We start from the raw sequence: 24,814 nt of genomic DNA on the forward strand, positions 1-24,814 counted from the left end.
GGGGCGGAGACTCAGAGGTCGTGTGGAGCAGAGGGGCGGAGACTCAGAGGTCGTGTAGAGCAGAGGGGCGGAGACTCAGAGGTCGTGTAGAGCAGAGGGGCGGAGACTCAGAGGTCGTGTGGAGCAGAGGGGCGGAGACTCAGAGGTCGGGAGGTCAACCAGGTGAGGGCAGAACTTTAACTTTGACTTTTTCTTTGTCTGATGAGTTTGAACCTCAAAGTGATTGGATCAGTGGTTGAGACGCTGACTCAGTGATCCACTGGTCGAGAGTTCAAAACCCACTGAAGCCAAAAATATATATTTTTTCTTACATGTCCAGTTGCACTCAGCTTCAATATTGACTAATTGTTATAGCGCCACCTAGTGGTCAGTGTGAAAATGAAGTTTGAGCAATCGGTCCCAAATTGCACACACTTCATCAGATTCCTGACCTGAACAGATATATGAGTGTGTATGCAGTGTTAGTGATAGCGCCACCTACTGATCAAGTCTCTCTCTCTCTCTCTCTCTCTCTCTCTGAAACTGGTACATGTTCTCTCTCTCTCTCTTAAAGCAGCAAGTCTGTCTGTCTCTCTTCCCAAAAAAAAAAGAAAAAGAGTCTGTGGATCCGGCAGCAAGCAAGGCACCCATTCGAAATTTCTTGGCAGGAGGAATTTTCTAGTTTATATTTGAAACCTCACTCAACATCTTGTATTAAACTTGTACTTTAACACGTTTGTACTTTCACTTTATCAAAGTCTTGAATTCAAGGGTTTCACAGATAGTATCTTCACTTTATTGATAATACTTTTACTGAATATTAGTACTTTTTACCAACTGATAAATATCTGAAAATATCACAACACTTTTTATTGCTTTACTTTGAAATGCCGCTGCTGCACTTCCTTGTTTTATTTTGAAAGGATGTGGGAGGAAGAGGCTCAAGCATTGTCTTTCAAGAACCGCCCTTTTCTTGCCTCTGATTGGCTGCAGTCGGGTATGAAGAGCGCTCATTGGTCGGTGTAAGGGTAAGAATGTGAGGATCAGCCAATCAGAGGCAGGTTCGGAGACGAAGCTGAAGCTCACTGAGTTTGTTGTGATTTTAACGTTTGACCGAAGAGAACTCGGTCGAAGTCCCGGTGAAGGTTTTAATACCGAGTCGCGTTCAGCGCTCAGAGGCCGATGAGCTCATCGGTGAGCGGGACGTTCACACCAGGAGCCTCCGAAGTTCTGTGAGTTGATTTTAAACCAGTTTGTCTTCGCTCACTTTCACGTGAAAACTGAAGCTCAACAAGTTCAATGAGTGAAACCCGGTTTTATTCAACTTCACTGAAACGTATCTTCTGTCATTTTAATCTTACACATTCAGAATAATCCCGCGTTGCTCATTTCAACACCGAACTGTTGTGTTCAAAAGAGATTTGAGCTCATTTGTGTTATTTGTCACCATTTTATTTGATATAAGTGTATTTAACTTATAATGTGTTAATTGTTTTAATGGTTTCTCTTTGTTCCCTCAACTTTAACACCCATGTTCCCTGTCATGATTCTATATGAAGTGTGTGTGATGTTGAATTCAGGATGTAAAGATAGTTATTTAACCACATTACACATGTAATTTGAAATAATACACACAATTATACTTTGACTGAATGTATGTTGTGTAGTATTCCAAAATACTCCTGTAGTGTTTTCTTCAAATCCTGGATTTTAAGTTTGCTGTTAACTATATATAGAGTAATTACACATCTTACGCCAAGTAATTACACTTTGATTATTGTGTGTGTGTGTGTGTGTGTGTGTGTGTGTGTGTGTGTGTGTGTGTGTGTGTGTGTGTGTGTGTGTGTGCATGAAGCAGTGGTTGTGGTTGACAGGCCGGTCCTCCTGGGTCTCTGCAGCCCAGCTGGCCTCTTTTGTTCAGGCCACACAAACTGATTAGCATTCCCCGTCCAACAGGAGCATCTGTCCCTGCAGACGCTGCCTTTGTTCCCCGTTTAAAACTCAAACTTTCGCTCTTTCTGTCCAACTGTCGGCTCAAGTTAAAAGCTGGCAGACGTGCCGACCCCTTCTCCACACGCCACACGCTGACCCGGGCCTGGAGAGAGGGAGTGGACGAAAGCAGGGAGGGTGAGGAGACCGTCATCGTAACACCCTTCATTCGAAGGCACAATGGGCACGTGCCTGTTTTTAAAGCTGTTATCTGCTCAGAAAATGAATCAGGAGATCGTATCCATCAGTGTTTGAATAGTGTCACACCTCAAAACACACACCTCATCTTTCTTACAATCAGAAATTTGAAATAACGGCAAAACACTTAATGATTTCACTGTCAGAGTCTGAGTGATTCTAATCGTCACCCAGCTCCAAGAAAAACTCTGCGACGACAGAATGTTGTATTTAGTCATTTGAAAAACTAACTCTTATTATGATATTGATCTTCGGTGAAATCCTCCAGCAAAGCTTCACGTCTTTTTATTCAAACATTAATGACCGTGTGTCATCTTTGTTCATCTGGTTAATGAGCCCCAATCTGAATAATCTGGTGTTTTCATGGTGCAAGAAAGGAACCATTGCTTTAATCTACTCATAATGAAACTGTTAGTTAAACTCTGTTTCATCCTCTTAATCCAACACACACTGTTGCCATGGTGAACTGGGGAAATGGGGTGTGTGTGTGTGTGTGTGTGTGTGTGTGTGTGTGTGTGTGTGTGTGTGTGTGTGTGTGTGTGTGTGTGTGTGTGTGTGTGTGTGTGTGTGTGTGTGTGTGTGTGTGTGTGTGTGTGTGTGTGTGTGTGTGTGTGTGGTGTTTTAGTGAACTGCTCATGAAGACGCCCAAAGCTGAACTTTACTTCCTCAAGCTGCAGGGAGCAACTTTCTAACCTTAAGTCATCATGAGATGAGTCTGAAGTTTGAGTGTGAACATGAGAAAGTTTCCTCCTTCACTCCCTGAGCGTCTGTTCTCTGTGACTCTGGTGAGTGGGTTCCATCTCCTGTGAGAAGAACTGACTGAGAGTCAGCTTCAACTGTCACAACCAGCTCCAGGTGAAGAGTGAAGCTGAACTGAGATCAGTTAAAAACACTCAGGAGTTATTAAAAACCAGAGTTTATCTCCAACATTCAGCAGGAAACTGTTAAAACATTCTGATCAGAGTTTGGTGGATTTGTTACAGCAGCAGCTCTTCAGGTTCAGGAAGCAGAGGATCATGGGTAATATCCAGTGGGACGACCCAGTCAGAGTCAACACATTGATTCACTTTGTTTTACACATGAAATCCACGTCAATGATGGAATCAGAACTGAATTCAGATTCAAAACTATGCTAATATTACGAGTGGGATGCAGAGTGGGCGCCACCATAAGAAACGTAGTTCTTCCATTTGATGTTGAAATGCAGTTGTTGGAGAAGAAGCTGAAATCCAAAGAGCTTTGTGTCGTCGATGAGGAACCATGAGTGATGGAGTCTGTGGGCGGAGGTTACGTCTCCGTCACGAGAGGAAAGACATTCACAACAGAGGGTTTGTTTGAGACGAGTCACTTCAGGAGTCGTCCTCCCTGGTGTCCAGTTCCAGGCAGTGAATTACTCTCTGTCCGCTGCCTCTTCACTGCCTGACTGTGTTCAGGGGGCTGGATGTAGCTGGTCGTGATGGATGGAGGGAGGAGGCTCTCTTTTCTTTTCATGATACTCACAACTATAAATATCTTCAACTTGAAGCCAAACTGGCTGCAGGGTTTCCCCCAGGACGCTGTTCATGGACGTGGTCGATGTCAGTCACATCACTGAGTGACAGTGTTTTCAATAATCATTCATTTTCATAGTTTAAATGGTGAAACAGAGCAGTGGGATAGTTCGTGGTTTCCTCCGGCCCTCAGACGGACGCTGACGTGGACGTCACATGTAAAATGGTTTTGTGGGAACCCGACCCATCGTCAAAGAAAACTCGAGGCTTTCAAAAGTTCCCCAGGAAACTACTGGTGCTGTCGCAGCAATGATTCTAACCACCAGCCTGAAGAGGTGACCAACAGAAAGTGAAAGTGTCTCAGCCGCTGCCACCTCACAGCCTCACTCAGTGCTCTGCAGTCAATACGTAGATTGTGTGCCACTGTGGCTCCCAGCACAAAGACAGTGTGTGTGTGTATCGTGGTCATGTGTGAGGCCGTGCTGAAGCCTTTGTGTGTGTTTTGTGTGAATGCCACAGCAGTTGTTTTTACATTTTAAATTAAATATTCAAAGTGACGTGAGGAGAAACGACTCACTTTACATTTAATTATCAGAATGTGTGTATGTGAAGTCAAAGTTGTTAAACTTCTTATTGTTGTGTGTGTAGGTGTCTTGAACGTGCGCTGATGGAGACGCACTGAGGGCGACACTGGGCGACCCCCCCACAGAACGCCGCACAGATGTTTTCACTCGGGCAGGGAAACATCCCCACCTCCCCCGCCTCTACCAAAGGACCCATCAAATATGGAGAGCTCTTACTGCTGGGGTAAGATGTTCACTCGCCACATTTTACATGTGCGGTGAAAACAACACTGTCAACAAGGTGAAGCTTTACACGCTGACCCGTTTGAAGCTGTGTTAAGCTTTAACAAGTAAACTTCTCTTTTCTAGTCCCTGAAACAACCATTGTCTAAAGAAAACAACATCTGGAATGAGATCATTTCTCTACAGAGTGAACATCACTTTGCTTTAGATAAATAATCCACCACAGTGAAAACTGTACGAGCTTCATGTGTTTGTTCCGTTGTTTCATGGGATCTGGTTAGTTTTGGTTTCATGTTATTTAGGGACTAAAGAATTTTGTCTGACAATGAATGAATCGTTCATCAGGTTGCCATGGTAACATCGTGATGTATCATTACCAGCATCAGCACCTTCAGGCGCAGTACTCCACAGTACTCTACAGTACTCCAGTACTCTACAGTACTACAGTACTCCGGTACTCTACAGTACTACAGTACTCCAGTACTCCACAGTACTCTACAGTACTCCAGTACTCCACAGTACTCTACAGTACTCCAGTACTCCACAGTACTCTACAGTACTCCAGTGCTCCAGTACTCCAGTACTCTGCACTAGTCTGACCGTGCTCTGAGGAAACTTTCACACCTGATATTTAGGTTCAGACTAAACTGAACCAAACAAGGTGTGAAAGAATCCTTCATTGTGAAGTAATTCAGTTGAATATTTCAGGTGAATAAGAAGATGATGATTACACAGAAAGTCTTTATGGTTTTACTGAACATGTGTAAAGTTGTTTGATTTGTTTCCCGTCCGTCAGTTATGAAGCAGTTAAAACTCGTCTGGACTCGTGTGTTGATGTCCAGCCTCACTGTGGTCGACAAACCTTTAAAACCAACTTCTCTTTGTTCTAACATGTTTAACTCAGAATCAATACAGTGATGAAGCAGATCCTGTTCTTTATGCACTGAGTGAAATCCAATCCAGAGGTTCTGTTGGGCAGCAGCACAGCTGAGACTAAAGTGTGAAACTCAACCGCAGTGAAGAAGCAGCTGGCGGATGGCGGGCGGGAGAGAGACTGGTCGAGGGATGTGAGGAACGTTGCTGCTGCTGAGGCGTCAGGCCTTTTGTTTGCTGTTGTGTCGTAGTGGTCACATGTGGAATTCAAAAGACAGGGGAGAGAAACTGACAGTGACTCCGGTCATAGAGTTTAAATTTAAAGAGCCTTACAGTTTGTGAAAACCGAGGTTGAGTTGTGTGTGGTGCTGTGGAGCCACACTGCTGCTGGGGGAGGTCAGACCGTTACTTATCTGAAACACAGGAAGTTTGTATTATCCTGTGAAAGAATGTTTCACCTCCCAACTGAACTCCAATGTTTATTTACCTGCGTCTGGCTCTGAAGATAACGTCCGACTAAACCCACTTTTACACTTGAGAGTAACATGACGTTCAGTTTGTTTTCTAACGCTGTGAGAATAATGATCCTCGCGCTGTTTTACACTTTAATGTAGTTCAGAGAAAAGATAAAAATAGATCCGGACAGATTCATCGTTTGGCTGATAGAATTGTCCGATACGAGTCTTTCATACATCATCAGAATCAGCATTTATATTTGGTGAAATTAAAACTTTGATGCGGTTATCGCTCGTCTATAAAGACTTTGACTCTAACACCAGAGACTCATGGACCTGGACTTGAACAAAACCTTCGATATGCGGTGATCAGAAATTCTCACCAATCTCAAAATAGTGATTCTTCATTTTCATGATATGAAACTAATCCCGTTCAGGAGCAGCAGTGAAATGTCTTTGTCTCATAGATGAATGTAATTTTGTGACCATATAAATATATAAAGACACATATGATCCTTCTACTTTAAATGGTATAAAGTCTTAACATGCACATTGTACTGAGTATTTATTATTTGTATAAACTACACAGACATAGAATGAGAAAACACAAAGTTGAACCTGACACTTCACACCTGTTGGTCTGGATGTGAGATGTGACTTGTCAAACATTACATTTGTTAGTAAACAGTCTCAGCTGTTTGTTAGTAAACAGTCCCAGCTGTTTGTGAGTAAACAGTCCCAGCTGTTTGTTAGTAAACAGTCCCAGCTGTTTGTTAGTAAACAGTCCCAGCTGTTTGTTAGTAAACAGTCCCAGCAGTTTGTCTGTTTGTTAGTAAACACTCTCAGCTGTTTGTTAGTAAACAGTCTCAGCTGTTTGTGAGTAAACAGTCCCAGCTGCTTGTTAGTAAACAGTCCCAGCTGTTTGTTAGTAAACAGTCCCAGCAGTTTGTCTGTTTGTTAGTAAACAGTCCCAGCTGTTTGTTAGTAAACAGTCCCAGCAGTTTGTCTGTTTGTTAGTAAACACTCTCAGCTGTTTGTTAGTAAACAGTCCCAGCTGTTTGTTAGTAAACAGTCCCAGCCGTTTGTCTGTTTGTTAGTAAACAGTCCCAGCTGTTTGTCTGTTTGTTAGTAAACACTCTCAGCTGTTTGTTAGTAAACAGTCCCAGCTGTTTGTCTGTTTGTTAGTAAACACTCCCAGCTGTTTGTTAGTAAACAGTCCCAGCTGTTTGTCTGTTTGTTAGTAAACAGTCCCAGCTGTTTGTGAGTAAACAGTCCCAGCTGTTTGTGAGTAAACAGTCCCAGCTGTTTGTTAGTAAACAGTCCCAGCTGTTTGTTAGTAAACAGTCCCAGCAGTTTGTCTGTTTGTTAGTAAACACTCTCAGCTGTTTGTTAGTAAACAGTCCCAGCAGTTTGTCTGTTTGTTAGTAAACACTCTCAGCTGTTTGTTAGTAAACAGTCTCAGCTGTTTGTGAGTAAACAGTCCCAGCTGCTTGTTAGTAAACAGTCCCAGCTGTTTGTTAGTAAACAGTCCCAGCAGTTTGTCTGTTTGTTAGTAAACAGTCCCAGCTGTTTGTTAGTAAACAGTCCCAGCAGTTTGTCTGTTTGTTAGTAAACACTCTCAGCTGTTTGTTAGTAAACAGTCCCAGCAGTTTGTCTGTTTGTTAGTAAACACTCTCAGCTGTTTGTTAGTAAACAGTCCCAGCTGTTTGTTAGTAAACAGTCCCAGCCGTTTGTCTGTTTGTTAGTAAACACTCTCAGCTGTTTGTTAGTAAACAGTCCCAGCTGTTTGTCTGTTTGTTAGTAAACACTCCCAGCTGTTTGTTAGTAAACAGTCCCAGCTGTTTGTGAGTAAACAGTCCCAGCTGTTTGTCTGTTTGTTAGTAAACACTCCCAGCTGTTTGTTAGTAAACAGTCCCAGCTGTTTGTCTGTTTGTTAGTAAACAGTCCCAGCTGTTTGTGAGTAAACAGTCCCAGCTGTTTGTCTGTTTGTTAGTAAACAGTTGTATGATGTCATGTCCTCAGATGTAACGGCTCTCTACCCTGCGGTGACAAGGGGCGTCGGAAAAGGCGCTTCGCTCTGTGTCGCAGAAACAGAGCAAACGGTGTGAAACCCAGCACCGTCCACACGTCCTGCTCCACTGAGGCCACCAAGGTGAGAGCTCATCCATCCATCATCCACCCATCATCCATCCATCATCCACCCATCATCCATCCATCATCCACCCATCATCCACCCATCATCCATCCATCATCCACCCATCATCCACCCATCATCCACCCATCATCCACCCATCATCCATCTGTCATCCATCCATCATCCACCCATCATCCATCCATCATCCACCCATCATCCATCTGTCATCCATCCATCATCCACCCATCATCCACCCATCATCCACCCATCATCCACCCATCATCCACCTCAGATATGTTGGCTGGAGTTCACCACATATGTTTCTTTAAACTATTGATCTCTCCTGTGTTTCAGGCCGTCAGCAACAAGGAGCAGCACAGTATATCATACACTCTGTCCCGGGCACAGACGGTGGTGGTGGAGTACACCCAGGACAGCAACACAGACATGTTCCAGGTCTGTATCCTCCAGACAATTAGATCTCCACCTAGAATAGGGTTAGGGTTAGGTTAACCCAGAAAGAAGAACTTCCTGAAAGTACAGCTGACATCTCAAACTGAGATTCATCCTCTTTACCTTATCTCTCTTTTGATTCACTCAATTAATATTTACTAAATTGCAGCTCAACTGGAAATGTTTTCCATGCGGCTGCAGATTGTTGGAGACACAGATGATGTGGTTTCTGGGTTTTCATCATCGCTGATAGATATTTTCTGTCCAAAAACAAACATGTCCTCTTTGCTAGATTCAGATAATGCTCGTCTCAGAGTCTTGATTCAAATGTGAATTCAGTCTCAGGCAAAATAAACAAATGAGGAACAATACGTAATTAATTGAAGGGTAAAAAAGGAATTTAAAGAAAGTTGTTGTTCTTGCTCACTTTGATTTGTCATGCTACTTGTACTGTCTCGTGTAACGTGGTTTCTCTGATCACAGATCGGACGTTCTACGGAGAATCCCATCGACTTTGTGGTGACCGACATGGTGCCCGGTGGTCAGGCCCTCGCCGACAGTCAGGCGGCTCAGAGCACAATTTCCCGCTTTGCGTGCCGCATCATCTGCCAAAGAAACCCGCCGTACTCTGCACGGATTTACGCTGCCGGCTTCGACTCCTCCAAGAACATCTTCCTCGGGGTAGGCCCATAAAACCGGTGCTGCCGGTCGTTACTCAAAATTAAAGCATTAAACACTAAAACATTTTTTCACAGGAGAGGGCGGCCAAGTGGAGGATGCAGGACGGCCAGATGGACGGACTGACCACCAATGGTGTCCTGGTGATGCACCCGCGTCACGGCTTCAGCCAGGACTCCAGACCCGGCCTGTGGAGGGAAATCTCAGTCTGCGGCAACGTCCTCACGCTGCGGGAGACGAGGTCAGCTCAGCAGAGGGGGAAGACGGTGAGGGCGACGAACACACTGAGCACGAACGTACACGAGCAAATCAAACAGAGGAAAAGTTATATATAATGTGTGATACAGAAAACTGATAAATTGAACACCAACCCTGTCACATAGTGTCAGAGAATCCCACATTTCTCCTCCAGCTGTAGAGACGTTCATTTAGAATTTTTCTCACCATTAACCCACAACTGATAAAGATCTGAAACTCTGGACTGGGCCGACGTGAGTTTCTGTTTTTACAATAAATTGTATTCGTGTGGACGAGGCCTAAATGTTTTAACGTTTCATCCATCTCTTCTTTAGGTTTCCTCTGAGTCCAACGAGTTGGTGGACGGTTCGCTCATCGACCTGTGCGGCGCCACCTTGCTGTGGCGGACAGCTGAGGGCCTGGCACACACCCCCACCGTCAAACACCTGGAGGTGCTGCGGCAGGAGCTGAACGCCGGGCGGCCGCAGTGTCCTGTGGGCTTCAATACGCTCGCCTTCCCCAGCCTGCGCCGCAAAGACGTCCTGGATGAGAAGCAGCCCTGGGCTTACCTGCGTTGCGGCCACGTGCACGGCTACCACGGCTGGGGGGGACGCCGCCACCCTGAGGTGGAGGCGGAATGTCAGGAGAGAGAGTGCCCCATGTGCCGGGCACAGGGCCCCTATGTGCCGCTGTGGCTGGGCTGCGAGGCGGGATTCTATTTGGATGCAGAGCCCCCCACTCACGCCTTTGTCCCCTGCGGTCACGTCTGCTCCCAGAAGACAGCGGCATACTGGAGTCAGATCCTGCTGCCGCACGGCACGCACGCCTTCCATGCCGCCTGCCCATTCTGCATCCGGCCGCTGAGCGGAGACGTGGGCTGCATCAGACTCATCTTCCAAAGTCCACTGGACTAGAGACCACCAGACGTCTGCACAGAACAATGAGCTCTGACTTTGGGAACTTTCATAATTTAATCCTGAAAATGAAATGAATTTAACTTAATTTTGACAAATTTATGTCATTTATTGATTTCTGCTCTTTCTTAATTTATATATATATATATATATATATATATGATTCTAACAGTTTTGACCTCAACTGTGATCATGTTTGATTTATTTATTCTTTCATCTCTTCAGTCTTTTGTAAATGAATTTAACAGCGGCCATGTTTCCCAGCGTTTCCACTAAAACTTATTTCTGTGTCCATTCACCCATGAATGTTTTGACATTTGATCTGTTTCTCTGGAACTAAATAAAAATGGACGACACGTCTCCACTTCCTCTGGTTTTACAAACATGAAACTAAAATGTCTCTGATACAAACACTGCTATCTTGTGGTGATGACGTCATGCAGAGAGAAGAATAATCTCTTTCCCAACCACTGTTCCTTGGTCAAGGAAAGATGAGAAGGAGAAGCTGTAAGGAGTTAGGAAACGAGTTCGGAAAGAAGAACCACTTTGCAGAGACTTTATTTAAAGCAGAAGATCCACACAAAATGTACATACACTAGTCTGAACATCAAACACTTAATTACTTCATCTCACAATGAAAAATGGTTTTGGATATTCATGATCAGGAAAAGGATTTCTGACGCCATCGTGTGATCCCCTGACCTTCTCTCTAGCGCCACCATGAGGCCAAACTCCCAGTTTGAAATAAGGAATTCAGAAATTGTATGTTTCACACCTTAAAATGTCCCTGGACAGAAAAAGAGGAGAACAACATCAGACTTCAAAACCACTTGTCAGATCTGAACTAGATTTTAAAACAGAGTTACAGATTTAAGAACCTTTATCTTATTGATCAAAATACAAAAATGAGCATTTCACAGTTTTAGAGATCACATCAGACCAAGAACTGCTTCACCTAGATTTGTCAAATCCAGACCAGATTGTAAATAAAGAAACATGAAGAAATACATAAATATCCCTGTCTCTTATCAAACTGTATATATTCTTCATTTATTTATGTATGAAGTATTTAGTGAAGTATTTATTGAATCATTTCTTTCTGTATATTTTTTATTTGGAACAAATTACAAAGTTATGTTACCGGATGTGATGTGACACCTGTGATCGACAGGTGGCAGCAGCGCGCTGTGGCCCCGCCCCCCTGGTCTGCCGCGGTGCATGCCGGGTAGTTTACCGGCGGTGTCCGGTGCCGTAGTCCAGCTCGAGGCTCCTCCGGTGTGTCGGTGATGATGAAGAGATGATGAAGCGGAGAAACCCCGGCGGCTGCTCCTCACACCACAGGTACAGAGTTCGAGCCCCGCGGCCACTGCGCCGCTGCTCCTCCGGTCCGTCCGCTAACAAGCTAACAAGCTAACGTGCTAACGTGCTAGCGGTAGCCAGCCTACGTGTAACCCCTGACAACATTAGCTTTAGCATCAGCTGTGGTCGCAGGCCGCGGGTCCTCTGAGCTTCCGCCGCTGCGTCATCGACCCGTTACCGAAAATACACGTCTGTACGGTTCTTCTTGGGATGACGTCACTGTCCGCGCAGCGGGTTCGATGCCGGACATGCAGCAAGTGCTCTGGAGCTAAGCGGCAGCTAGCCGGCTAGCCGGCTAGCTGGCTAGCTGCTGTCACTGGAGCCCCAGCTGAGATGAGAAACCTGAAGATAAACACCCAGAACATTTCTATTTAATATTCTCATGTTAGAAAAGCTGCTCTGGATAAATAATGTTGCGAGTTGAACTCTACTCCTCCTTCCTGGTCCCAGCTGAGGCTTCGTGTGGTTCAGTGTGGTTCAGTGTGGTTCAGGTCACAGAGGGGAACTACTGTTTGTATCGTAATAATAATGATGATCATATAGAATATCACGTCTCTAGGTTCCTTCGTTTCCCTCAGGAGGTTTTAAAAGGTAGTAATAATTATTAATAATACATTTTATTTCATGGAACCTTTCTAGACACCCAAGGACAAATATATCATAACCAAACACATGATTAATTAATATCAAACCAAGAGTTTGATACGGATTAGGAGACCAACACCACCAGTACAACCTATAGTAAAACAACAGGTTTCACATTTGTAAACGCAGATGCAATTTTCAGTTTTTACCTGATGTCCCTGCAAACACCAGATTAGGCCGCTCGTGAGCTGTGATGGTCGGTGTGCAGCATCAAGTCCTCCAGAGCGTCGCGTGTCCAAAAGTATAAATCACTCAATCATGTCTATTTCTACCTCTGAGGTTGAGAAGCTTCGGTGGGTGTTAGAAACAAGCAGCCGGGCCAGATGTGACAGTTGGATAGATTTCAGATAGTTATTCTGGTTTTTGAGAGGATTTGTTTTTTTGTGAGAAAGCAGAAGTAGCTTTTTGAAAAGCAGTGGTGGTAACAGAAGCGTTTCCTCTAATCCTCTCATCGCTGGGATGAGATTAGCAGCAGAGACGAGGGTCTCACACCTCCACAGTGTGAGCAGTCAGAGTAGAGGCGACTGCCAGAACATCACAACTCACTGAACACGTCAATTGAGGTCGAGCTGCAACTAAAACTGCTGTTTTCTCACATGGACTCAATCTGACATTTTCCAGTCATTTTACTCAGGGGCTGCAGAAGAAGTTCCAGAAAATGTTCAGAGCAACTGATCAAACATTTGTTCTCACATACAGAACCTCCTGAACATGTGAAGAACATGTGAGGAACATGTGAGGAACATGTGAGGAACATGTCAGCTTCACCAGGGGCCATTATGTCGTCTATCTGTTTACAGTTTATATCAGTGAGCTTTATCATTTGATATGTTTTCTGTTTCTAATATTAGCTTTGTGTGCGTGTGCGTGTCCAGCTAGCCTCCTAGGAGGCGTGTCCCAATGTCATGGCCTCCAGCCACGGCTCCTCCTCAGTGCCTCGTCCCGGTGGGAGAGGCCGAGATGGAATATACCACAAGGAGAGGGATCGCTCCCCGTCTTGCCGCCGGCCTCTCCGCTTGCTGCCTGACGTCTGCCCCAAGGAACCCACCGGTGGGAAACACTGCAATATTCTGAACTGTCACAGTTTGTGCTCTTGATTTTTATGCTTTTTTAATTTCCTGCGTTTGTTAGCCTCTGTGGCCTCTTGACTCCGACAGTAATGTTAATGCATTGACATCCATGTGGCAGAGGACAGTGGAAACATCCTCCACAAGGCCTAACATCTTTCAGCTGCAGTCACTTCACTTTGTTCTAGAAAACTGTATAAATATGAATTTGGATTTCTCATGAAACGTCTGACTCTGTTTCCCTCATGGTCCTGCAGGTGAGGGGCGGGGCCTGTGCGATGGCCCATCTGTGGTGGCGGAGCACGACAGGTGGACGGTGTACAGCTCGAAGGTTAACCTCCCCGCCGCGCTGAACGACCCCCGGCTTGCAAAGCGGGAGTCCGACTTCTTCACCAAATCGTGGGGCCTTGACTTTGCAGAAACGGAGGTGATGCCCTCCTTCTACCTCCCCAACATCACCAGGGAACACTTTGGACCGTACCTGCAGGAGACGGCTCAGGTAACGCCCACGCAGGGAGGACACCCCCCCCCCCGCAGGCCACACCTCTGTAGCCTCACTGCAAACAATAGTGATGAAGTGCCTTGTTTGATACCTGTCACCTGACCGTGGCTCGCAGCGGGTGTGTCAGGAATCCTGTCTGAGCAGTTTCAGCTCAACGCAGTCGACACCAGTGTGTTGTCGAGAAAATCACGTGATCGCTGCAGTGGAATTGATTTGTTACTTCCTGTCTCTGTCAGCTGCACCCGGCTGTTCGACCCGTCGCCTGAATAATGCAGAGGATTTGTTGCTGTTGTGAAACGAGTTTGTGCAGAAAACCTCCCGCTGCGATGTGCACGTGTGAAAAGCGAACTGTGGGTAAAGTCCGGACCCAATTCTCCGGACTTTATCCACAGGTCATGTCTGAAAACAGCCGATGTCATCTGGAACATCGTCTTTCTGTTCCCGTCAGATTTTTAGAAGGGTCAAGTAATTATTTCCTCCTGCAAGTTTCAGAGAGACGTCACAGAGTCAATGAAGAGTCTGGGACGCACAATGCTTCCTGATGCTTCCTGATGCTTCCTGATTCCTATGTGCTGCTTTATTTTCATTTGACTGAGCAGCTTACGGCCACTCTCAGGCTTACACACTTACTTCCCCACTTGAGGCGAAGCTCAGAGAAAGGCAGACTGGTTTTCTGCTGCGCCTCACGCGGCTGCTACACTGATAAAAATCATATTTTCATTCTCTTCAAACCGCTTTGATCTTTTTTGTTTTTCCATGATTTCTTTTTAAGAGGGAAAAAATCCACGAGCGCTGCAAGACGATCTGTCCCAACAAAGACGACGTGGACGCCGCCTCCAGTATCACCACCAACCATGGTATTAATTATTAACCTGCAGCTGCCACAGGACTCTCCCGGCCCCCATCCTCCTCAGTCCATGAAAACACAGTCTCATATACACTGATTGTTGACAGATATTGATTAAGACATCAATGATCGCTGAAGCTTCTCTTACGATGTTATATTTCATATGTTTTTATTCATATACTAAGAAAACCCCCAACACCAACGGGAGCTCTTAATAACCAGATGTCTTTATGAGCTCGAACACGACTCAGATATTTTTGGTCACTTAAAAATCTGAACAAATGAAATAAACTGAACTACATCTAACTTATCAAATGGTGACGTCTGACTGATCCAGAGTTTCCTTTATCTTGTTCCTCCAGAAAAGTCCAGAGCGGAGCTGGAACAAGTCCCAAAGGTAACGGGCCGACTTGATTCTCTTTCTACTTTCTTCTTCCACTGTTGATTGTGTCACATGATCGACATCAAGTTTGTTTCCACAAAGGTTTTCAGCTCAACTGGAATTCAACAGAGTCACGTGCAGGAAACAAATTATGTTATGATATGACCCTGAATTAGAGTTTTCTGTGTTTTACGTCTGTGAGTAAAGAAATTATGTGTTTGGGTTAATTTATAAATTATGAATGAACCCAAAATTAAAACGTAGTTTGTTTAATATGGATTGCACAATATACCAGCGATAGAATAAGATAGGTTTCCCATGAGCCTCGCTTTATTCCGTCTCCAGATATGAAATCGTCTGGATAACGAAGACTTGATTCAATTGAAGCCGAGACAGGACTTTTATTTTCCCAAGGAGTGTAAAGGTCTGACGGTGAAACATCAGGAGTGAATGAGAGTGGAAGCTTCCTCTTTACAACTTGAGAGGGAACGTTGTCTGTTACCACTAAAACTTAATGATGTCAAATGAGTTTTGTATCATCTCCTGGGTTACAGCTGTTTATTACCGGTTGTCTCATGATGTCCTGTTTGTCTGTATTTTTAATTTCCAGATCTTCATGAAGCCAGATTTCGCTCTGGAGGACCCGGCCATCTTCGGTGCCGTCCTGCCCTGGTCGCACTTCACCAGTGCCGGAGGGAAGAGCAGCAGAGACGTGGCCTCCTCCAAACTGCTGCAGGAGAAGGTGAATTCACACGTCAGCACATTTTCAGTACAAGAACCCAAACCTGCTGAAGTGGCTCTGCCAGCATCAGACTGACAGAAGAGAGCAGGTGGTGGTGGTTTGTTTGTGAAAACTTTGTGGATGATTTGATGGTCGAGATGTCAATACCATGAAACTTCCACGATTCTCCATACCCAATTCAATACAACAACAAAAAACAAAAATACCACAATAAATCCCATTTACTTCAAGACACACTCCCTTTATAAACAATATTTGAACATGCAAAAAAACAACATTTCATAAATAAAAAGAAAAGACGATTAACATGATAAAACAGATCAGTGGCATGTAGGACAATTAGGAGATTTCAGTTATCGGGTATAACTCCAAGACTGTAAGAATGCAGCAGAGGCTGCACACGCAATGTATTAAAACACACACACACACACACACACACACACACACACACACACACACACACACACACACACACACACACACACCTATATACTTGAGTGCCAGCCTGTAAAAAAGTACCGTGACGTTTCTAGAATTTTGGCATCGACTTGGTCCCGAAGTATTCAGTTCTCGTGACGTCCCTGTCGACGGTGCTGCCGATGGTCTGTCTGACTACGATTGATTTTAAACAGCACAGATCTAAGTTTAGATCATGTGATCGGTGTCTTGTGAAAAACTCTTGTGTTGAGGAACTCTGTTGTTCGGTGTCTCTGCTTCGCTGCAGTTGAGTCACTATCTGGATGTGGTGGAGGTGAGCATCGCCCGACAGATCTCCCTGCGCTCGGAGGCCTTTTTTCACGCTATGTCCTCGCAGCACGAGCTGCAGGACCAGCTGCAGGAGACACAGCGGGCCGTTGCCATCCTGCGGGGTCGAACCGCTGCCATGGATCGCATCATGTGCCAGGGGCCCCTGGAGGCCCTCCGCACCGCTTTGACCCGCAACAACTGCGTGAAGCTGCACAACAAGCTGAAGCTGATGGCGGCAGTGCATCAGACGCAGCCCACGGTGCAGCTGCTGCTCTCCACCTCAGAGTTTGTCGGAGCGCTGGAGCTCATCGCCACCACCAAGGAGGTCCTGCAGCAGGAGCTGCAAGGAATCCACAGCTTCAGGTGAGGAGACTGAGACTGTACTGTACTGTGTGGGGGTGGGGGTGGGGGGGGACAATTTTGGTTCAATACCATCATTGTGAGGACATTTCGGTTGGTCCTCACAAGTTCAAAGGGCTGTTAACTGCAAATGTACAGATTTGATCTCTCCAGTAACAGCAAAGCTTAATTTATTTTCCTGAGTCTAAATGAGGTATCGAGCAAATGTGGACAAACTCAGATCTTTCGAACCCGGTCTTTGGTTTCAGTCGTCAGTCACTACGGCAGTTTAATAAATAATTGATGGAAACAATGTGAGGCTTCATAACCACAGATAAAAGTTAAAGATTTGAGTGTTTGTGTCTCTCAGACATCTTGGCTCCCAGCTGTGTGAGCTGGAGAAGCTGATTGATAAGATGATGGTGGAGGACTTCAGCATGTACGCACGCAGCGACCTGAGCCGCAGCCTGAGGGACGAGCCGCAGGTCCTGGAGAAGGTCGGAAATAACTCCTCAGTCACAAATCATGTTTTAACTTTACAGCCCGACTGTTTTCTACATCATTAACCCATGTGTTTGTCACATTATGTGTCTCACAAATATAAAAAAAACAAAGTTCCCTGATTCCAGGTGGAAATAATAAATCCTGACCTTGGTCTGAATGCAATAACTAAACAGACACAGGTAGAAGATCCAAAGTGAGGGGCGTCATTTCATCTATCACAAAGTGAATATAAGTTTAAAGATTCTGAAAACGTTAAATAAGAACGACATTTGAAAGCATTGCGAGAAATACCTTTCTTCTCAAGGAATGAAAGTTTTTGACCATGATGAATAAAATGATCATGTTGTATCTCTGAAATATGTGGAAACAGTTTAATATGTAAAACATGTGGAGCCGTCAGTATCTTTTTAAATCACTGGTAACACTAGTGGAAAAAGTCAATGATTCAGTGATGACTCGTTTTCTTATTCTTATAATGATTTCTGACCTTTTAACTGTTTCACTGCTCAAAACACACATTTCAGTTCCCTTCGCCGTCAGGCATGGTCGTGTGGTTTCCACTGAGCCGCAGGGTTTTATGTTGCAGCCAAATCATTAAGTCATTCAAAAAATATAATGAAGAAATGATTTGATTCATAACGTCGTTAAGGAGTTTCTGTCTCAGTCTCTAGTTTCAAGTCTTCTTCAAACAGCTGATGTTCATTTAGTGAATTATGATCATTTAGAGTCAAATAGTGGATACCAGTGTGATTGACAGCTAGTACCGTCCAATGGGTGCAGGTGGCAGGTGTAGGTGGGCGTGTCCTCGAGCTCTCAGTTAGGCTCCACCCCCCCCCACTCCTCCAAATATGGTTATTTCTGGTTATAAAAAACAAGATGGCGTCCAACTGAGGCTTCATAAAAAAACACGTTCAATATCAGTTTTGTGCTTAGAAGTTAAAGTTCGATCATGTTGAGCTCAGCTGCTCATGTATTTAACTTGTGATGTGCTCATCACAGGTTCAAAAACCAAACGCTGACTCCCAGAAGGTGGGACACACACACACACACACACACACACACACACACACACACACACACACACACACACACACACACACACACACACACCACTGACGCAAAAATAATCAACAGCAATTCATCAATATTTATTATAAATCCTGTGGCTTCTGGGATCAATCGCTCCTGATCGGGTTTCTGTTTCTGTTCTGCTCCTGAATTTAGCTTCAAATGAATCCTCAGGTCCCGTCCCTGAGTAAAGGCTCATTTATGCTCAGCGTTAGATGCGTTTACAGAAACAGACGGAGCCTTCTGTCCGGATTCTGCATTTTTTTTGTCCCTATTTGTTGGATACGGGCGAAACAGAGCAGTACCACCAGAAACTGTGGGGGGGGGGCAGTGTGAGACGACCATGGGACACGTAAAGGAGGCATGATGGAAGTATGTGGGCAGTGACGGTTATTTGGAACAGAAATGTCTGTTTTTCTACGTTAAAGTAGCATAAATGAGCCTTTGAGTGTTAATTGTCTTTATTATATTTAATTATGTTGCCGGATGAATGTCTGACAGAAATTCAAGTTGATGTCAAATTGCAAACTCTCCTCTATTTGTCTCAAACTGCTGCCTGTTCACTGCTTTGTGTTGCGTGTGCTTCAGGACCGTCTGGGGTCGCTGGTGTTCGGTCTTCTGAGACAGAGGAAGCTGGACTTTCTGGACATTTACAGCGATGAGATGATCTTAGCAGCGAAGGTCATCGTAGCTCAGGTGATGACGCGGACGTTTGTCTGTGACGTTCACATGTGAACAGCTCCTTGAACCAATGTTCATATTGTCGTCGTGCTTGTTTTTTTAAGTGTGTGGCGGAAAGTGTTTTCCACATCGAAGAAATCGACACTGAAGTCGTCACTAAGTGAGTAGAAACATGAGGAAATGTGTAAGTGCACGTTTACATCGACTGTGACTGGAAAATGTTTTTATCTCTGAAGCCGCTTGGAATCACTATAATAATGTTAATAATAATAATGTATGATATTAACTAAATAAATGTTATTTTTTATTACTTGTATGAAGGTAACTCACAGGCTGCATCCACACAAATATGTTTTTATTTTACCGCTGGTAGTGGAGTCATGTGACTGATGAGAACCAATCAGGAAGAGAACGAGTCTGCGTCATGTTTGAAAAAGAGTAAAACATACGAGTGTGGAAGTTTCACCTGGATTTACTTTATCGTGATAAATCGTCATACGTATCGTGAGGTTTTTAAACGTGTGTGTGTGCGCGTGTGTGTGTGTGTGTGTGTGTGTGTGTGTGTGTGTGTGTGTGTGTGTGTGTGTGTGTGTGTGTGTGTGTGTGTGTGTGTGTGTGTGTGTGTGTGTGTGTGTGTGTGTGTGTGTGTGTGTGTGTGTGTGTGTGTGTGAAGGCTAGCGGAGCAGATGCGTCTGATGACGTTCCCTCAGTGGTTTGAGCTGCTGAAAAACGTCTTTGATAGTTTCCTTCTGTTCCTGCAAAGAATCAAGGTGAGTCAGGGCTCACACCTAAAGTTTGCTAAAGGAGATGGTTAAATAATAATAAGATATCCGTCTGTCTGTCAGGCGACTCTGAGCGTGATGAGAAACGTGGTTCAGGAGGTTCTGGACTCAAACCAGAAGAACCGGCTCCTGGAGGAGGCGAGTTCCAGTGCCTCAGCTCAGGAGTCTCCCCAAGGCGCGTCGCTCCTGCAGGGGGAGGCAGAGCTGGCCTACCTCACCCACGAGGGTCTGTTCATCAGCGACGCTCTGAACGAGGCCCAGCAGCAGCAGGCGGCAGCGCCCCAGGATCAGAGCTCCGGGACGGGCTCCAGGATCCAGCAGGGCCGGGCGGAGGCGGCCGAGGCCACAGAGAGCTTCGTCTGCCGGGAGCAAAGCCTCATGTACGTTGCTTCTCAGATTTTGTCCCAACTACATTTTATTCAGTCAAGCAGTTATTGACCTTCAAACTGCTTTTTATGTATTTTTAAAAAGATGACCAATTTAATTTGATCTTAAATGTGAAAAAACAGTTAGATCCTGCTTTAGATAAAACTTCACCTCTGTACAAAAGGTAGGAAACATCCCTCAACACACACGATTTTGATTTCACGAGATGAAATAGGTGAAGCAGTTTTTTCGTCGCTGTGTTTCGATCAGGTCTGGCGAGAACGTGATGCCCACTGAGCTGGAGATGAACCGTGTGATCAACAACATCCAGGAGCTGCTCCACACGGCGTCCGACATCAGCCACGACCGCTGCGTCAAACTCCTCACGGCCAGAGCCAAGGTGCGACGCACACGCCTGCTTTCCACTTTTTAACTTTTCAGTTACAACCACTGAATTTGTGAAAAACAGCGTTTGTCTCTGCCTCCGACAGGATGGCTCCCTGGAGCGTCTGAGCTCGGCAGAGTTTGTGTGTCTCTCTCAGGCGGTGGACGGTTTCGTCCGGGACACGGAGGAGCTGTGCGGCAGGCGCAGTGTCTCCCTGAGGGGGACGCTACAGAGCCAGGCCAACCGCTTCGTCCACCGCTTCCACGAAGAACGCAAGACCAAACTGAGGTGAGCTGCAGCTGAAGTATGTCGAGCAGCGGCGTCTAGAGCAGTTCTTTTTAACGTTCATATTAAATTTGCAGCATCAGGTCAGAGTGTCAGTGCAACTCTGCTGCAACAGACCAGTGGAAAATACATTTAAATGTTTATGATTCGAAGTTGTCCTTCCTAAAGGCCGTGACGTTAGCTCTTTGTTGTCGTGCGTCTCCTGCAGCCTCCTCCTGGATAACGAGCGCTGGAAGCAGGCGGAGGTTCCCGCCGAGTTTCAAGATCTCGTCAACTCCATCGCCGACGGCAGAATAACACTACCAGACCGCAAAACCCCAGGTATCCATAGACAAGCTCCTCCCCCAGATATCACCTCCAATAACCTCCCTGCTCCTGCTTCAGGACCAAGTGTTACACACACACAGACACACACACAGACACACACAGTTATTAACCTTTTTAATAATACAACACGGTCTCTGTGATGTTTTTAGAGACTCAAGCTGTGACACGTTTCTTCCTTCAGGTCCGAACGACAGGAAACCCACTGACTTCCTGCTCGTCAATGGGCAAAAATACGCTGTTGTTGGGTAGGTAGTCACACATGCAATGAAGTCTAAGTCAGAGTTAAATATCTAAAGTAAAATATTGATGACCTGTTTGTGAGTCGTCGTCTGAAAGTCGTCTTCTGTTTGTTCAGGACGGTTCTGCTGCTGATCCGGATCTTTCTGGAATACTGTCAGTGTGTCAACGACATCCCATCCATCACCACCGACATGCTGACGCGTCTGTCCGACCTGCTCAAGGTCTCAGCCCCACAAATGTTTGGTTTTAGTCCGATTAAGTCTAAATTACGAAAATGATCAAAAAAGAAAATAGATATTTTTACGTAAACCCAGAAATAAGAAATTGTATCAGAAAGTGCAAAAGATAAAATAAAGTAAAACAATTTAGATTTTTAATTAAAAGACAAATAAATTAATACAGTTTAATTAGATTTTCTCTCTTCATCTTAAAAACACTTTAGTTATTTAGGGATTTAAAATAGTGAATCAATAGAAACCAGTGTCTGTCTCGTCGCCAGCGGCTCGACCTTCGTACTTATTCACTGATGAATCAGCAGTAAACTCAGTCTTAGGCTTTGAGATGACATCATCGTCATCATCCAGGACAGAGGACAGAGGACAGAGGAGGACAGTAACGACAAACTGCTCCGTCTCTCTGGTGCGTCTCTGAGCGACTCGGCTCCTGGTCGTGTTTTAACAAACCTTCCTCCTCTCTTTGTGTTTCTGCAGCACTTTAACTCTCGGAGCTGTCAGCTGGTTCTGGGAGCCGGAGCGCTGCAGGTCGTCGGCCTCAAGACCATCACGACGAAAAACCTCGGTACGTAACAGCAACTGCTCACAGCGAGTTCAGCCTGATGACCTCTGCTGTAAGATACTCACTGTGTGTGTGTGTGTGCAGCGTTAGCTTCCCGCTGCCTGCAGCTGGTGGTTCTCTACATTCCCATCATCAGAACTCACTTCCAGACCAAACTGCAGCCGAAACAGTTCAGCGTCCTCAGACACTTCGACCACATCACCAAGGTAACGCACTGAAACACAACGTTCCACACACAGCGTGGTTCTAATCGAGGATAACAAATCGACTTTCTGCTTTTTAAAATTCTCTTAATTCTCCATTTTCTTTCTTTTCAGGACTACAACGATCACATCTCAGAGATCTCAGCCAAACTGGTGGCCATCATGGACAGTCTGTTTGAGAAGGTTTTATCAAAGGTCAGAGACTCGCACTGAACTTTGACCTGTTGTGTTAACGAGCATGTCTCCACACCGGAGACGTGTGTACGTCTGTTTGTCCCGTTCCTGTGAAAACAACATCTCAACACCTTGAGGGAACTTCTGTAAAACTGGTTCAAACGTTCAGGTGGACTCAAAGATGAACTGATCATTATTTTAGAGGTCGAAGGTCAATGTGACCTCATTAATGATATCAACCGTCTGTCCAGACCAGAGTTTTATCTCCGTATCATCTCTAATACACTCAGAGTCTTTAAGACCTCAGCATGATGATGATGATGATGATGATGATGATGATGATGTTGATGATGATGATGATGATGATGATGATGATGATGTTTCCTCAGTATGAAGTCAAAGCTCCGATGCCCTCAGCCTGTTTCAGAAACGTCTGTAAACAGATGGCGAAGATGCACGAAGCCATTAATGAACTTCTACCTGAAGATCAGACTCAGGTGAGTCAACAACTCGTCCAGTTGGAATTAAAGAGGAGACGTGTGGGGGGGCGTTCTGGTTTTAGTGTGAAAGTTGTTGTTTGTTTCCTGTACAGATGTTGTTCCTGAGGATTAATGCCAGTTTTAAAATGCACCTGAAGAAACAACTGTCTCGACTCGGGGTCGTTAATGATGGAGGACCGCAGCACGGGTGACTGTCCCATACACAGACACACACACACACACACACACAGACACAGACACACACACACACACACACACACAGACACAGACACACACACACACAGACACAGACACACACACACACACACAGACACACACACACACACACACACACACACACACACACAAACATGAGAAAATAGTTGTTTTGTGATTAAAAACTGGTCCTCCCCATGTTCAGTGTCTCCTCAGCGGCGTCCGTCCCTCCCTGCGTCAGTTGTTCCTGAACGTTCTCATGTTTTAAACATGTGACCTGTTGCAGGTTGGTGGTCGTGGATGTCGCCTTCTACACGGAGAACGTTCAGGCACTGAAGAGCCTCGAGCGGCTCGACCTGAACATGGCTGAGATCTGGGAGCAGAAGAGGTGATGGAGGACGGAGACGTCCAGGATCCAACCCACTACCCCACCGACTCAGTGACGGAGGGCCAACCCCCGGGGTTCGACAGTGGCCGGGTGATGGTGGAGAAGGAGCAGGGACCAAAAACACAGAACTGGAGAAGGAGCGCAGCGACACGTCGGAGCCTCCTGAACAGCTCCACCTTTAAAAAGTTAAATCATATATCACACGGAGCCTCCGTAGGAGCCGCTGCTGCCTCATCGCGCTGTGCAATTCAACTGAACACTAGTAAATTATGAGACGTTTCGGGAGCGCCGGGTGAAATGGAGGGTAATTTATTCTTTGAAAACATTCAATACTGTGGCAGAGTTTTTTTCGAGCGAACTGCGACGCTGGAGCTGAAGAGAACATTTCATCGTATTCTGGGTTTGAGGGAACGGAACAATCTCAAAGAATCCAAGGGGTTCTCCAGACGTTCTCCAGACGTTCTCCAGACGTTCTCAGTCGCTGTGGTGAAAACTGAAAACCTGCGGATGTAAAAGATTCTTTCATTTTTATACTTGAGACAAATTATTTTCTGGACTTTGTCTTTGAGGTCTGAAGGAAGCTGAACAGAGTTTAATGAAAAGGTGAAATTAAAGAATTAAATTCAGATAAACGAGATTCAAACTGTGAAAGAATCAAAACTCTCAGCTACTTCCTGTCGTTACCAAAGTTAAATGGATTTTAATTTTGGAATTTAACGCTTTAATTTCATTTTTTCCTCTTTAAACAAATCTTACGTGGTGATTCAGAGACGGTGAACTTTTTTTTTTTTTTTTATAAATGTAGAACATGAAGCATGAATCTCAGCTGTCGACTCAAACTACTGTTGATCTTCTCCCTCCTACTTTTATTGAACCTTCATGAGCTTTTTGTTTCCTCTCAAATGACAGAACAGAAAATCAGGTTTTATTGTCTAAACGGAATTTCCATCTGGAAATCTGGTGAAACTTAAATGATGAAATAAGGTCTCCATGAACCAGAGGGTAAACGATCTCCTGGCCGTAACGCGAGTGACGGTTTCCTCTGACGTGACATCGAGGGGACGACTCGCTGCGTTCAGTTTCCC

General features: G+C 45.1%; 2 protein-coding genes across 3 annotated transcripts; both read left to right on the plus strand.

Annotated features, from left to right (window-relative positions):
* Positions 1 to 1,109: 1,109 nt before the first annotated feature.
* LOC117764192 (E3 ubiquitin-protein ligase pellino homolog 1-like) lies at positions 1,110 to 10,573 on the plus strand. The gene is made up of 7 exons (XM_034589775.1): positions 1,110 to 1,215; positions 4,305 to 4,463; positions 7,813 to 7,942; positions 8,279 to 8,380; positions 8,861 to 9,058; positions 9,133 to 9,321; positions 9,628 to 10,573. Exons 2-7 carry the CDS (start codon positions 4,378 to 4,380, stop codon positions 10,204 to 10,206), a joined length of 1,284 nt encoding a protein of 427 aa, XP_034445666.1. The 5' UTR covers positions 1,110 to 1,215; positions 4,305 to 4,377; the 3' UTR covers positions 10,207 to 10,573.
* A 786-nt stretch (positions 10,574 to 11,359) lies between these two features.
* vps54 (VPS54 subunit of GARP complex) lies at positions 11,360 to 24,735 on the plus strand. Of its 2 annotated transcripts, XM_034588888.1 has the most exons (24): positions 11,402 to 11,547; positions 13,086 to 13,260; positions 13,535 to 13,776; positions 14,552 to 14,636; positions 14,989 to 15,023; positions 15,619 to 15,750; positions 16,475 to 16,860; positions 17,207 to 17,333; positions 18,340 to 18,369; positions 18,997 to 19,104; positions 19,194 to 19,249; positions 19,763 to 19,859; positions 19,935 to 20,251; positions 20,508 to 20,637; positions 20,729 to 20,910; positions 21,116 to 21,228; positions 21,416 to 21,479; positions 21,590 to 21,695; positions 22,185 to 22,272; positions 22,354 to 22,475; positions 22,587 to 22,667; positions 23,036 to 23,143; positions 23,239 to 23,333; positions 23,628 to 24,171. In XM_034588888.1, the coding sequence occupies exons 2-24, from the start codon at positions 13,116 to 13,118 to the stop codon at positions 23,731 to 23,733; spliced, it is 2,955 nt and encodes a 984-aa protein (XP_034444779.1). In that variant the 5' UTR covers positions 11,402 to 11,547; positions 13,086 to 13,115; the 3' UTR covers positions 23,734 to 24,171. The 2 variants fall into 2 exon arrangements, with proteins under 2 accessions (XP_034444788.1, XP_034444779.1); XM_034588897.1 differs by lacking the exon at positions 18,340 to 18,369 and having other exon boundaries at positions 11,360 to 11,547; positions 23,628 to 24,735.
* The last annotated feature ends 79 nt before the right edge of the window (positions 24,736 to 24,814 follow it).

The sequence above is a fragment of the Hippoglossus hippoglossus genome, chromosome 1, assembly GCF_009819705.1.
Source record: "Hippoglossus hippoglossus isolate fHipHip1 chromosome 1, fHipHip1.pri, whole genome shotgun sequence".
Classification (NCBI taxonomy): Eukaryota; Metazoa; Chordata; class Actinopteri; order Pleuronectiformes; family Pleuronectidae; genus Hippoglossus; species Hippoglossus hippoglossus.